At 43.0% G+C, this 15,809-nt stretch overlaps 1 protein-coding gene across 1 annotated transcript; it reads right to left on the bottom strand.

Moving 5' to 3' along the window:
- Window positions 1–293: 293 nt before the first annotated feature.
- Window positions 294–15,222, bottom strand: oafa (OAF homolog a (Drosophila)). Its single transcript, XM_031861207.1, has 4 exons — window positions 14,552–15,222; window positions 3,271–3,405; window positions 2,967–3,147; window positions 294–2,168 (listed from the first exon to the last, which is right to left on the bottom strand). The coding sequence occupies exons 1-4, from the start codon at window positions 14,780–14,782 to the stop codon at window positions 1,894–1,896; spliced, it is 822 nt and encodes a 273-aa protein (XP_031717067.1). The 5' UTR covers window positions 14,783–15,222; the 3' UTR covers window positions 294–1,893.
- Between the last annotated feature and the right edge of the window lie 587 nt (window positions 15,223–15,809).

Raw genomic sequence — 15,809 nt, 5'->3', positions numbered from 1 at the left:
GCCTACTTGTGCTTGACCTCCTGTGATTGGGTCAGTAAACAGCTATTTTCCACATGAACACAATGAAGTATCAAGTTATCAATAAAATTGAACATCAGTGGGCATCTTGGAGGCCAAGGGGTTTAAGATGCTGATTATATAGCCCCAACATTCCCTATGCAGTCCAGCCTTGGACCTTTTTCCAACGCCTTTTTCCTTCCCTTCCCCTATTTCCTGTCAACTCTCTACTGTAAATTGTCTAATAAAGACACAAAATGTCCCAAAATAATTAAATAAATACATACGATACTATATGCAGTGCAAAGAAAGGCTTTATTGAAATGCATGTAAAACTCTCATATGGTACATTACCGAACTGCTTAATTTTCTCCTTTAATTTTCTCCAACATATTCAAAACTCTTTCATAGAAAAAATATGTTCACAAACTTAATCTACAGTTACATAGCAAAGATATCAGTGGAAATGTTAAGGCACTTTATCACCAGTAAAGGTTACAAATAGAAATGTTCCACTCATTTGGTTCTTTAGTTAGCATGACATACATCGTTTGATATGGCAGTAAAGACTGAAATGAAGATGGAAGTAAGAAAAAACCAAATCATACTTTAACCGACTTCTCTTAAGACCAGACAGACAAAATTAAATTTGGTCCCACAAGTTGAATTACGCATCAAATATTATTAGGGATCCGAGTTGTATAAATTAGACATTTAACTGCTGAGATGAACAAACACAACTGAAAAAAAAATTGGGAAGTGACAGAAAACATAATAAACAGAAGCACTGTTTCACCAGAAGATGGCAGTATATATTATTAAAAAGGCTATACTGCAGTTTTAGTGAATCCCAACATGGAAAAACACCACAGAGAAGAGTCTGGTTCAATACACTGGAACATTACACCCTTCTTTTGACAGTAATTTCTTTGACTTTGGTTTATTTGGCACTTTTAAACATAATGAGAATGTGAGTGATGGACATGTTGGGTATTCATGGGCAAAGCAGAACTACAAGTATCCTAATGAGAAGATAATTAATGTGTTTATCCAAACTCTCTGTAAACCATGAAAACTTGGCAACAAAGTAGCATGACTTATGGATGAGCCTAGAAACCAAATGAAATGTGTGTGGATACTTGTTACTGAGGACCTGTGGCTTTGACTGCAAGAGCTTATTTAATGCAAAAAGATACAAAAATAGTCCTCAATAATTTCACTTTGCAACCAAAATAAATAAAGCCAGCATTGAAGAAGCATTTCTGTTGCCTGCCAGCTTACATCGTGATTAACAAGCTGGCTACAAACAGTTTATTCACAGAGCTTTATAGGGAAGAAGACTCCACCATCCAAATTTTCCTTCACCAGGATGGTAGATTTTGTTTGTCCAGTTTGACTCCTGTGATCAGAGTGGGACTCTGTTATTCCTCTGCTCAACTTTAATTGAGCAGAAATGCACCGTCCAGCTTTGTGCATACCGGAGCTTGTTTGGGAGGTTATTGTTGTTGGCATCTATAATCTGCTCCAATAATTTCTCCCAAAAAAAAAAAAAAAAAAAAGGCACAAAAGTGACATTATAGTTAATAACGATATGTCATTTCCCCCAGAAAAGGCTTAAAGTCAGTGGGCCCTCTTCGAACAACGTGCTGCAGCTCTCCTTCCTCAAAGGTTTTGGTCTCAATTGGAACCTGAATTCGTTTCTGTTTCACCTTGAACAACTGGATCTCCCCACCTGAGACATTTAACTCACATCACATAAACCGAGGTCCAGTGTTACATGTGTTTACTTTGAATAGCTTGGGTGGGACAGCATTGGTTTGGCTGGGAGAAAAAAAAAAGAAAAAAAAAAAAAAAAAAAGAAGCATTTCTCTTTTCTTAACAATCCAGAACTAAATGCTAGGTCTCTTCGTCCCATAGACACAGCTGTTTTTGTGGAACATAGTAAGTAAAATGGTAGCCCTTGCTGCAGCTCTTTATGCCACACTTGTAGGTCGAGCCTTTGCCTGTAGAGTCCCGGCTGCGGCAGTACTTCAGCATACATGGGTACCACTCCAGACGCAGGCTGTATGTGCAGAGACAGGGCTGCCACAAGTCTTTAGTAGAATGACAGGCCTGAAAGCTGGGCACCTCTGTTGTTTGGGGCAGGACCTCGAATATGGAGCCATCCACTCCTATAACAAAGACGTGAGACGGGCATGATAATCAGAGCCTGTGGTATTAAAAACAAAAGCAAGCCATCATGGAGTTGTGTGAATCATTCTCTTTCTGATTTCGCTCCATTCAATACTGTATTGAACTGAGGAGGACGGACAAAGTGGCCTAAAAAGAGGGGAGGTGGAGCAGTAAAAGGGGAGCTTTGTTATGCAAAGGAGATGCTAGTGTGATTCCCTCCGCTGATAATGGTGCGGAGTGCTTGCTGAACCATGACCATCAACATTGTTTCCTCTGTAACAGTGCTGTCAGCGGACAATAGTGCAGTCATATGGATTCTCCTCAGCCTGAATAATTTGGACTTCATCGCTGTTAAAATACTGGTTACCACTGCAAAAAGGCCTTTGAAAAACAAATTGTTGATGGAAATGTTCTCAATCTAGGCAAGTGTGAGGATTGTACTCCAATGTTTACATTGGAGTACAATGATTCGATTTGTTTGTCAGATTGATTAGGAACGTAAAGAGACACAGAGGAAGGTAAACAGATAGCATGAACAGTAATAGAGCCTTATCAACAAAAAGCCAAAGATAGCAGTAAGATCAGTACAATGAAGTGGAAAGAGGTGTTTGTCTGATAGAGACAGGAAAGATAGAGAGCATCTGGTCGATAAAGAGTGTCAGTAGAGAGGATAGCCAATCTGGGGGGGGGGAAGGGGATGGGAGAGACGAGAAAGAGATAAGAGAACAGAGGGACATTATGCCACCATAGAACTTATGCTGGTTTCAATGATAAACAGACATAAGATGACCCCTGACCTTGGTCCAGCCAGTGTCTGACATCGGACTCCCTGGTGTAGACGGCCTCCCGGGCCTCACTGCACATGTTGTGAATGTGGGAGCTGAGTTGAGAGGCCTGACTCAGATTGACCGCAGCGCTCATCTCCAGCTGCTCCAATCCCCTCCGCTCCTCTGCCAAGCGAATGGCCTGAGGATTTTTCTGCACAGACAACACAAACGATCAGCGTTCATACCCTCAGATGCTCTGAACGACACACTGTAAAAAAGACCTGAAAATAATACACATAACACACATATTCTGCTTGACGCCATGACATCATACCTGTCTGAGCCGGGCCATGGACTCGCTCGGGATGATCTCATTGCGGCTGAGGCGAGAGATGAAGCACAGGGCCTGGTACTGGTTCTGCCCTCTTTCCAGCTCGCCCAGGATCAGCGCTCGGAATATCTTCACATCCTGCGAGACATGAGGGATGAGACATGACTGGCTGAACGGATAAACAGACCATTCCCATGAAGACGTTGTTAAAGTGGTGTATGAAGCGAGGTTATAATAACTTACGGTTTATATGTACAGGCTCATACAGATTACAACAAATACTCTTTCCATTCCGGTACTTAATGTAGCACTTTTCCAGACACTGAGAGTAACTCAATATGTGGAGATCAAAGATGTTCAAACAAACGTCTGCTAAGAGTAAAGAGGGGGTTGTGTCCGCTAGGCTCATAGAGCCTCATCTGACAGTTTGTTTATACTTTCTGTCTGTAGGCCTGTGCAACGTAGCTCCAGTCATGCTCTGGTTACTTGTATTCTCAAATTAAGGCTCTGGGCCTGTTTCGTGACAAACTTATCAGAAGTTTCCTCACATGCCGTAAAAGTCAGAGGCATTATACAGCACTGTTTTATGTGGAACTGTGGAGGCAGGAAAATGGTGATAGTGGAGAATTCACCAGAAAACTTGTTGCTGTTGGCAAGTGTGTGAGAGATCTGGCACCAAACCCAAGGCCATAAAGAGTTCTGTGAGAGGGCATGCAAAGCATGATGGGAAGCTCCAACAGTGGGGAGAGAGGAGCAGCAGACCTGTCCTCCCATTTATCAGACACCCCCCCCCCCCCCACCCTCCGGCTGGCTTCAGCTTTGAGACAGATACACAGTCCCGAACACCCCTCTTCCGCTTTTCACACCCCCGTCTGAAGCAAACAGGCTGCAGAGGAGTAGCAGTTTGAAGGTTTTCACTCCCTGAGCATGAGGGACTCTCTGGGACAGATAAACAGCCCAGAGATAACCCCAGTGAATTCTCCTTAACCTCCTCTGTCCCACTTCCTGTATGCAGAAGTGTACACGCTGGCAAGAAAGCAATACAACCTGCCTCAGAAGTGTTTACGCTCTGTAGTTCATTATAGGCTACTTTGCATGATCACTGGTTCCTCAACCACTTTTGTCTGTGAAAAGAGTTTCTAGCAGGCATACAATACAAGCGTGGGTATTTCACAAGACAATCATGCGATACTTTTTGACCTTTGGAAAAGCAAATTACAGAGCAAATATTGATTCACAGGGTTTATACCATTTATACGATCAGATCTCTGTGAGCTGATCGGTGTAGTGAAACATGGACCTGAGGACACAGAAAGTTGACGTTAAATACCTCAGATATTACCATATGTCGGTGAAATAATAACTCAGTACTCAGATTTATTACAAAAAGAACAAAGATGCCGAGACTACAGGAGGCATGAATATGTTATAGTGAACAGAGTAGATGTAAGGAAGAGGGAGTACAATGCCGACAGAGAGACGGCCAAGTGTGCCATTTCCCCCTCAAGTGTAGGGAGACGCAGAGGCCATGACTTCAAGACCTCCCATATTGCAGACACATGGCGCTATGCTGGGACGTCGTGTGTGTACGTGTGTGTGTGTGTGTGTGTGTGTGTATGTGTGTGTGTGTGTGTGCGCACGTAGCCAAAGAGAGAGAAAGAAAGAGAAACGAAGGGAAGGCATTTGTGTCAGCCACATAGATTTGCCCCAGGGCTCTCTGGGTAATTACAGAGAAGAAGGGTAGCTCCACAAACTGCTTCTTTGGATCTTACTCGTGAGCAAAGTGTAGCAGCTGAGATCTCCTCCTCCTCGTGTCCAGATTAATGATTGTCTACTTCTACTGCCCGGCATTTAGATTTAGGCCAAAAAAAGGGCGAGGGGAGAGCGGCAGTGCTTACTGTGGCTTCTTTTTCTGATGTAACTTTATGTCAAGTCATCTGCACACAATAGATCATTTAATTTTAATGAAATTGTTTAACATCTTGGGAAATGAAGATGAGAAGAAATCTGTCTGTCTGCTAAATATGAAGCTACAGCCATAGATTAGCTTAGCTTAGTTTAGCATGAAGATTGGAAAAAAAGAGGGAGCCAGCTAGCCTGACTCTCTCCGAAGATAACAACATCCGCCTCCCTGCATCTCTAAAGTTCACTAATTGAGGCGTAATATCTTGTTTGTTTAATCCTCACAAAAAATACATTGTAAAAACAACAATTTGTGGTTTCGATCTTCCCATCTACCTCTCTCATCTAATCCTCGCACTATTCATTTAATCATACAGGTGGCATGAAATTAAGTGTAATTGTTGCCTTTAAATGGCAATAACAAACTGGTGTTGAAAAAATTGGTAGTTTATGTGCTACTGAGACAATAATCAGCATGCCTTCTAAAAGCAAATGGAGTAATAACAATGACATCATCTCCACATCTCCATCCAGACAGAAGCTGCTGGATTCAGCTGTTTGTTTGGACAAGACCAGCCTCACTTGTGCCTGCCTGAAACCAGCACCGCCGCATGCACACAACGACTCGTTTGTGCAGACACACTCAGAAGTGTGAGATAATAAAACGCAGGGAAAGAGTGAAATTCCAAGTGGTGCAATAAAAGGAGGTTTGACACCTGTTGTTATGATGACAGGCAGTATTCCAACACCAGGAGAGTGTGATTATTGAACAAAGTGATCAAAATCTGCGAGGGTGGTGGGTTGATGGTGGGTTTTTTTTAAGTCAGGGAATTATGCAAACTGATAGGGGGAAGATACTGGTGTGGAATAACTTTGACAGAGGATCAGACAGATATGATGCAGGCAGGCGTCAAACTCCAGTGGGATAACAGGAGGTAATATCAATTTCCTGCTGCGGCAGAAGCCGTTTTATCTGTGCTATGGGAACAGATAAAGATTGTGTCAACTGCTGCTCAAAAATCCCCAGTTACCAAACAGTAAATAAAGTTAATGCTAGTTATACACTTGAATAGAAAAGCACTAATTCAACTTTAGGACAGCATAGTCAAGTGGGGCCTGCAAGAGCTTGAAATTGATGAGTAAGGCCATTTGAATTCACAGGTACTCCTTAAGGAAGTGAAGCCTATATCAGGAAAAGGAGTCACCCCGTCAAAGTGCATTTCCACAGACCTACGTGAAATGAAAGGCTTGCACACCAACATTTTCAGAAAATCACCAGGTACGGACATTAAGAATTAAAGGAGTGACCTTTGAAAAAAGGCGGGTAATACCATAATCAAAGGACAGCGAGGCCTTGAGTGTTCCCCCGACCAGAGCAGTGTAAATGTCAGCACGGCTATAAATAATCCACACAAGTACAGATTCCTGAGCATTGCTCCTTGACACCCGGGACTTACATTTGCAGACAAACGACCACTGGCCAACTGCCAAACACAAGTCTGTATTCATGCAAGCTGACTAGTGGGTAACACTGAGACCTGTTAAACAGCCGGGAGGTGGGGGGGGGGGGGCTGTTTCATTGGTGGTTACCTTTGGTGGGTCAGGTTATTTAAGAGGTGCACAAAAGCCTATTCACACAGTCAAAGGCTGCCATTTACAGTGACCATTCTCCATCAACGTAGCTGTAACCCAGCTACACATTCACAGAGGACACACCTGGTTTACTGGCTGTGAAAAATAAGAACTATGTGAAGCCCTAAACTGAAAGAATTATTAGGCTATTTTCTATTAAGAGCAGTTATTATTTTATTTTTTTTAAAACGTCCTAGGGAAAGAACCACTGCAAGACATGTACATCTCACTTTGGGAGCAATACCAACTGTGCCAGCTCACATTTGCATGCATGAATAGATATTCCAACACACACAGACGCACTCGCACAAAAACAAACAGCGTGCCAGTAGCTATCCCCCGTGCAGGAGGTCCTTCCTGTATTTCAATCCCCTCTAAGACCCTGTCTGTTGATAAGGCTGCTGGCTGGCTGCGGAGGACTGTTGGTCAGCCACGCTCTGATGAGTCATTTGGGATCACTGTGGGTTTGTGTGGGTATTTGAGTCGGCCTTTTTTTCAAGCAAGCAAAACAGTTTCTGAAACATAAAAAACAACAACTAACAAATAGATTTTTTTCTCTTTTAAGGCCTTCTCCTAGTCACCAGCTACCAAGCTTGCACAGTAAGACAATGCAAATATAAAAGCTAACATTTTCGGCATTATATTATGTGTAGAGACATAAGTGGTGAGATTTTGTGTTTACTTTTAGGACCGCTAACCTGCCCAAATGGCCCAGACTCCCCTTTAAAAACAACAAACGGATTTACTATGTTTGGTGATGGGGAGGATATTTGCCTTGGTGCAGCCCAGTCCAAAAACACAGGTGTAGGCAGGGATTAGAGATCATGTTGGGAGACAGAGGGAGAGAGGGTGAGACAGACTCACACAGACAAAAGGAGCGGGAGAAAAGCTGCTGCGCTAAGAAATGCTTCAGTTGAAGCTAATTACATGGGCTCCAAAGGCAGGAATGTGGAGTCACATTTGAGCTGGTCACACCTGGTTGTCCAAAGAGCGAACCAATTAGTAAACAGTGGCACTGAATGGACAATAAAAACACTAGAAGCCACAGAAAGAAAGGTGTTCCCCTGGGCTATTGGATGGTAACTTACTTGAACTGTTAACACATGTACTCAGAAATACAGATACAAACACTATGAAGACTTTAAAAGTCTTCAAACTAGTGCTGGGCGGTATACCGGTTTTAATTTCCCATACGATATCAATTTTTCACACACCGTCATACCGGTGCATAACCGAAACAACTGCTCTCACTCTTCAACAGGCAGCAGAATATATTGTTCGCCGCTAAGGGCCCTGCGGTCGGAGCTATTTGTCTTAAGTGTATTGAGAGGGACCCCTAATCATGGTTATAACTTTATAACACAACAATTAATAACCCACAACTAACGCTCTTTAACAGGGCAAAACACCACGACACAACAGTTTGTGACACATAAACAATTTGCAACACTAATAATTGTACATTTATAAAATTACACCGCCGAATGGCATGCTGGGTACAGCTCGCTAGCTAGCCCGGTAGCACAACAGTCTGTTAAACATGAGTTGGAATACCAAGAGTGTGATTACGGCCATCAACCAGTAACGTTAGGGCGAGTGAAACAGTGAAACCAAAGGGTCAGACATCGCTTGAAGAGGCATTTGTTCGAGGCACTGCATATTACAATAAAAGCAAGCGGTGGAGCGACATTACAAACGCAATAATGATCCAGCTATGCAAGGACATGGTCCCGCTACAGACAGTCGAGAAAGACGGGCTCAGAGCAATGATTAAAACACTGGATTCAAGGTATGTTTTACCGGGGCGAAAGTACTTCAGCCAAACTGCTATCCCAACTTTATACGAACAAATGAGCAAACCCTCTAGTAATCAAAGCCTTTATACATGATGACATTAAACTGTTTTTATATTCTATGTACTCCCGACAGTAGAGTAAGCCACTATAAACCTATATAAAAATACCGTGATATACCGTGAAACCGCCAGAATCTTAAAAAATACCGTGATACACATTTAAGGTCATACCACCCAGCACTACTTCAAACCTGTGCAAAGTATGTGCAGGCCACAATGAGGGAACTATTCCTTCACACAGAATCTGGATACAATTATCCGGACACCCAAACTGTTTATGGAGACTTTGCATTCAGGAAATGAGAGGGGCACAAACAGTGGGTGCTAACAGGGAAGGAAATGAGGCAGATAGATCAGGCATAAACAATAGAGATGGCTACAGCCCCACTCAGCCATGAACTGTTGTCCCATAGCTTTCATATCCGGTTGCAGGGGACAAACAAAAAGCTATTTAATGAGAAGGCATTTAAAAATGATGGGATAATGTCAACTATATCTCATTTTCATAATTGTCTCCTTCAATATATCCTTAAACAACCCAAAACCCCCCAACAAAATCCAGTTCTTACATTTAAATTGTTATCAAAACAAGCTTCTATTTAGTGGGTGTGACCTGGCAACCGAGGAAATGTCAGTTTTGTTGACATTTTTACAGATCTAGTTGGAAAATGTGACTTGCAAAGGTTTCTTTAAAACCAAGCATCCCGTTCTTTTCTAGACTTCCCCGGCTCTTTCTATAGTAACACCAGAGCAGTTTATTTGACAAGAGAAAGGATGATGCAATACCGTCCCAGGTGTGGACCAATATAACTTAAGCACCAGAACTGACTGAACTGTCACAAGGGTTGCACAGCGAAGTCAAACATCTAGTTTGAAATTTACCAGGTTGAGCTAGCCAAAAGGACACGGCCATGAGTTTGACAAAAGGACATTTCAGGACAGAACAGAAGCTTTGGTGGCATAAACCCAACCCTTTGTTGGCTGTTTTGTTGCCAACTGCAATCTTAAAACCTCTGAGGTAGCTTGAAATGATCACAACTATGAACAGTGCAAGCCACAACTACTGTCTTTTTGTCCATCAAAGGCTGTTGCAACAGCAGCCTGCAGTCCACTGTCCCTGGCCTCTGGACATATATTCTTTTTAAAATAAGTTGGATGATAGCTGTCAATATATCCTCTCTCCCTGCAGGACTGTGATAAATTGGAAGCCTTTTCTTTATCAGCAGCATTACGGACGAACATCTGGCCTGCTGGCAGGAGGAAGATAAAGGATAAAGACATCAACAGGGGCTGAGGGGCCACGAGAGGCCAAAGGGGGCCTATGTGGGGCCTTGAAGGGCCACAACAAGGCCATAGAAGAAGCATATTTCCTGCAGGGAACAAAGGGTGGCCAGGAGAAAGATTAAGTGTATGGGTTCATCTTTGAAAGGGTCCACTGCATGCACACATCGCAACAGAACAAACTGAATAAGAAAACAATCCACATCTGAAATATTTTCAGGTATAAAATGTAATCTGTGCATTTGTTTCTCCCCGCAGGGTAACCGGACAGGATCTTCATGTACTCAAGTTCCAAAGAACATGTCAAGAAAGTAGAGCCACTTTTCTACACAAGTAAGAGCTGATTCACACAGCTAGTCAGTAACTTGTTTGTGGAGTTTCTCTCTCCCACGCTGAAAGGAACCATAGCACGGAAAAGGGGAAATGAGTAGGAGTAGAGTTCTTCTAAAGTACTGTGCAACGTAAACAAAAGCTTGAATATCTGAGCATCTATTGTGAGATGGTTTCTCATTCGGATTATTTCACCGAGCGTTGGTGACTACCCGTTGACTCACTGTGGCCTTTCACATCAGCAGAGAGGATGTGTGCCCCTATGACGCGTCCTCAACGGTGTCTGAAACAACATTTTCCGGAACAAGTGACATTTACCTGTAAAAACAGACTTCACAAGTTTGTGCAAGTGACAAAGTGGGATGGTGTTTCAGGGTAGAGTGAGAGGCAAGGTGTGGCAGCCAAAAACAACAAAAAAGGCATAAAATGTGGTGACTGCACTGCACCGACTTGCAACCGATGTGCTTTACTTGCCATCAGGGAAAAACAACCGTCAGTTGCTTCATTTGGCAAAAAAACTGGTATTTCCCACAAAGCAAAATGAACTGCCAGCAAAGCCTCCCACACAGGAGAGTTTGCCTAATAGCTAATAAAGGCCACAGCCCAAAGCCATTTGAACAATATCACCATGGGATGCAGTACGTGAAGGCTGTGAGAGAACGGACTCCTGCCAAAATGAATCATAGATACTCTACTGTACATCCCAAAGGGAGGGCATAAAGAAAGGCCAACCAACCTGCCTCCCCACCCCCAACTCTTTTAATCCTGCGTTTGAGAGCAGGAGGGTGTGTGAAGAATCCCCGATTCATTCTTACAGCAAGCTGGGCGTATCCATAAAGCCTCGGTGCTTTGAAGACAATCACAACATACACTAGAGTGAATTGACCCGAGGGTAAATAAGCCCCATGGCTGAAACACAATCCTGTTTATAAAGCTGAAATGAAATGAGAATCAATAAAACACCTAGCAAGCTCATTCTCACCACGGCGCCATTGTTTACAAAATCCAGACCCATTTAACATGATAGTGTGAGATAGTGTCAAGTGGCCTCTAACATCTGTTGCTCCCATGACCCATCAGCATAGCAATGTCTCACTCTCATGCCATGTGTACACTGATGTGGATACATTTAAATCTTTCCAGCACAGACAAGTACTCTCCAAAGTGGATTCCTTTTAAAATGTGCTGTTATAATATGGATAGTGATGCTTTTTAAAAATGTTAGTCTTCAGTTATAAAGCTACTAGCTTATGCATCCCCAAAAGACATTGTTTAAACACATTGTCACTATTTTGGTCTTTCTGTGAGGACAGCAGACAGTTAAAGCGAGATCGGAAAACACTAGTGTGGGTGGAGAAACAGCCTTTTCACATTATTCTGCAATCAGTGTGACCAAATGTTTCTTTAATCTCTATATAAATCAAAAACAGAAAAAAAACGAAATGTTGAAACTGTCGTCGCAGATGTTTTACTATAGAGCCACGGTGCATGTAACTACAGATGCACAAGGCTTTGCACCGCTGCATCCCCGAAATTAAACCTTCTTCAAGTGTTAACTCAGCCGAGAGGCCTGTGGAGTCACTCACATTCCTGCATTGATCAAACCCACTAGTCGGACATGAAAGCAAGACACACAGAGTACAAACTGATTAGCCTCTCTGACAAAGTTTCTACATCTGGAAAGAACCAAAATATGTGATACATTTCCAAGACATGGTTTATGTTCAGCTCAAGGTCTGGTGTGAGATCATAAATTGTTGCAGTGATGGTTGAAGGAAAATATATTTACTGAATCTGCAAATGACTGAAGAGGAACCGTCTATCTTAGGCTACAACAGAAATCAGATTTTTGTCTGTCGACACTGAGCGTGTCATCAGGATATTACTGAACTGCAAACACATTGCAGCGATCCTACGTTATTTAGAGTGGATTCAGCTGTAAATACTTGACTGCGATACCAGATAGCATTGAAATACTTAGATTATAAACAAATCCCTAAAAGGCAGGAGAAAGTTAAACAACGCCTCACAATGTACAGATTACACAGTGGATGACCAACTCCCTACCATGACGCCTTCCTTTCACAAACATGATAATATATACATTCATTATTTACACTCAACAGAGTTGGTGGCAATTGTTGGGTACAGCATGGGAGCTCAGTTCCAGGGCAAAGAAAAAAAAAGATTAATGAAGCAACAGACACCGTAAATCATTACAGCAATCTACATAAAGAGACACACTCAACATGACACAGAGGTGTCACGCGCTAGCTAAACCACGTCATCTTTTCCACATGTCTACATGCCTCCAGAGCAAACGTGGACCTCCTGAAATCACAGCACGGCTGATTCTCACAGTGATTCATTGCTTGGATAAGGTTGACTAAGCTTCCTCCGTTAATGTCTGACTACAGCATTTACAATCACATCTTTTGCCACATTTTCACAGAGCAAGACAGCTGATGATTATTTATAGAGCATTTTTTAATGATCCTATCTAGTGATAGCAAAGATCATAACATGCACCTGCATCCTGGATGAATCAATCATGTACAATTGGGTGGTAAGAAAATCGAAGTTTAAAAGGGAAAAGCTTGCTCACTCAATAATGAGTAACTGGAATAACACTTTAACCTGCACTGTACCTATCTCTATCCACCATTGGCTGTATAGTTCATCAGAAATCTCCAGTGTTTAACATCCCTGTTAAAACACTCTTCGTCCCACGTGTGTTCATCTGAACTGTATATTCATGGCAGCTGGAAGGGACAGCTCTTCCAACTTTCCACAAATCTTGGAGATACTGCACAAGAGCTGAATGAAAACCACATGCAGGAGAAATTGAGGAGAGAGCAGGAAGAAGTGAGCAAGAGACAAGACGGGGGCAGGGGGAGACAGAGACACAGAGCGACAGAGGGGGGGGAAGTGATCCGAGAGGTTATGTTGTCTTTATTCAAATAAACTAAACCATATGTGCATACGTTTGTGCGCTTGCATGGATGTGCGAAGGGACGCAGCGACACAGGGCAGCTTCACAAGCGAGCAAAGGCTCCATGCCCACAGATCGGTGTATGTTTCTTTGTGATGGTGTGTCACCAATGATTGGGGGTGATGGACTCTTCTCTTTCAACTCTAAATTAGCTGTTTTGGTTAGTGAACCAGACATGCAGATCAAAAAGGTCAGACATGCCCACTTAATCCTGGTAAATCTCCCCCTTCACATCTCGCCAGCCTGTCAGCCTCTGTGTGACAGCAACCATCACACACACACATGCCTTTGCACTGTGCGCCTCTGTGAGCTGCTCCCCCCCCCCCCGATCCCACTTCATGAACAGTTGTAGTTTTCCTTCCAGGCCGTATATTTATGTGTCCCTGTGTAGTCATTGTCAGAAGTCAAACAGTTTCATCTTTCCAAAAAACAAAAAAAACACACACAAATGTAGTGCTGGTCAGGGAGGGACACTTGATCTGCTCCGTCTACTTTTAGAAGAATGCTAAATATGGCCGCTGATGATCAGCTCTGGGCTGGACCCGTCAGCAGCAGGGGTTTAAAGACCATTGGGGTGTGTGGACATCCACATCTAAAGGAGCAGCAGCTGTCTGGACCTCTCTCAAGCTCAAGATGGAAAAAGATGAATGAAACTAATGCTAAGTTCCACTTTAGTTTATGTGCTTGGTCCAATGTCTGCCACATTAGGGTTTTGGGATGTTTTCATTTAAGCTTCAGATTGTGGACCCTGCGTTGGAGGCAACCCTTTAGCTTGACCACCATTGTGGTTATACCTGATTTCAGCAGGATATGGATTTGGGGCCGATCTCATGAGATAATCAAAAAAGAAATGACAAAAGGCATCAAGTGACCTTTTTATGTCGCCTACTCCTGCCTATCACTTTGTTTTTGGACTATAGACCTCACCCCTAGTGACATGACTTGGGTTTGTTAGAGAGCAGGCTTTTGGGTCATGTGAAACACACACCCCCTTTAGACTTTGAAGCCCCAATAAGGTACAACTGAGGTAAGATTAAATTAATGATTAAAAAAAGTGAAGGCTTGGTACCAGTTACAGTCCCTGGGGGGATCCCAGAAGGTCTCAAAGGTCCCAAAAAACAAGGAATATGATTGTCTTTGATTGTGCCTAATTTCAAGGATGAAAGAATGGCTTTTAACATTAGCATAACCATGACTATACAGTTTAAATTCGCTATTACCCTAGAAGAATTGACATCCCCTGAAGGGACAACAACGTTTAGTTTGAATGGTAAACAGGAGCCCCCTCTCACCTGTTTAAAGTCCGCCAGAAACGTGATGAGTGTCCCATCTCCCTGCTTGAATTCGAGTGATATCGAGTCCCTCTCACTGTCCGCCTCCAAAACCTCCTCGGTCACCAGTCCGTCAACGAGCCGGACTCGAACCCGCAGCTCTGAACCGAGTCCCAGCGCGACAACCAGCACCAGGGCGCAGAGGCGGGTCAGTATCCGAACTGAAGCCGCAGAGACGCAACTCGCAAACATCCCCAAAAGACGCAAAAACTAAACCCGACAGAGGGGAAAAAAATCGAGGCGAAATCCAAAGATCTGCGTTCATATCCCCTTAACTAAGATCTTGGAATTTTTCGTAAAGTCTTTTCCTTCATATTCAAAGTGGGGTTCTAGTTTATATATCGCAATTCCATATGGCCCCCCCTGTGCCCAGCACTTTCCAGAAGAACAAGCACGCTCATGGAAATCAGACGAAAACCTGGACTCAAATCTCTGCTTCTCACTTCTGGGAGCCTAACGTTAGTTCACTTCCACTCAAAGTCTCTCGCTCCGGCGTTGTTAAGATCATGCGCATTTCAGCTCCCACCCCCTGCAGCACAGCCGACAGTCCGACGATCGCACGTTGCTTCTAATTCTGCTTTGTGTTGATATTCCCGTCTCTCTCTCTCTCTCTCTCTCTCTCTCTCTCGCTCTCTTTTTCCTCACTCTGCATTTCATGCAGTCCCGTCACTTCCTATCCGTCGGTATCCCACTGCTCGCCTGGCCCCCAAACTTTCTGTTGTGTGAGTAAGTGAGTGAGTGCGGTGATGGTAGTAAACTCTTAAAGCCATACCACCCTCTGAAAACTCTGCCCATCCCCCTAAAGGCCTCATGTGATCCTACTGCAGGCCAGCAAGCAGGCTGAACTAATAATACCCCCAACAATTATAACAAAGGTGTTGTGAGGATTTGTAAATCATAGCTTGTGGCTGCTGCTCTTGTCATGTAGGGATAAATAACAAACTATAAGCTATAATACAATTTAAAATAACATTGTTGTTGAAGATATAGTAGATTTTCTCAAGTTTAACAACCCTTTTGATATCAAGATAAATATGATAAATGCAAGCAATTCATGTCATACATTTGTTTCACTATGTCATCTTAGAAAGGAACATTTTGAATGAATTATTCTGACATATCTTTGTTGCACATCAAGCATTATTGTGACTTATTTTCATCACAGATGTGTGAAATTGAGACCGTTACTGTGACAAAACTACAGTTTTCTGCCTAATTC

Source organism: Anarrhichthys ocellatus, unplaced genomic scaffold, assembly GCF_004355925.1.
Source record: "Anarrhichthys ocellatus isolate YVR2014 unplaced genomic scaffold, GSC_Weel_1.0 scaffold24, whole genome shotgun sequence".
Classification (NCBI taxonomy): Eukaryota; Metazoa; Chordata; class Actinopteri; order Perciformes; family Anarhichadidae; genus Anarrhichthys; species Anarrhichthys ocellatus.
The sequence above is the reverse complement of the archived record's forward strand: the minus strand, read 5'-3'. Positions and strand labels throughout refer to the sequence as shown.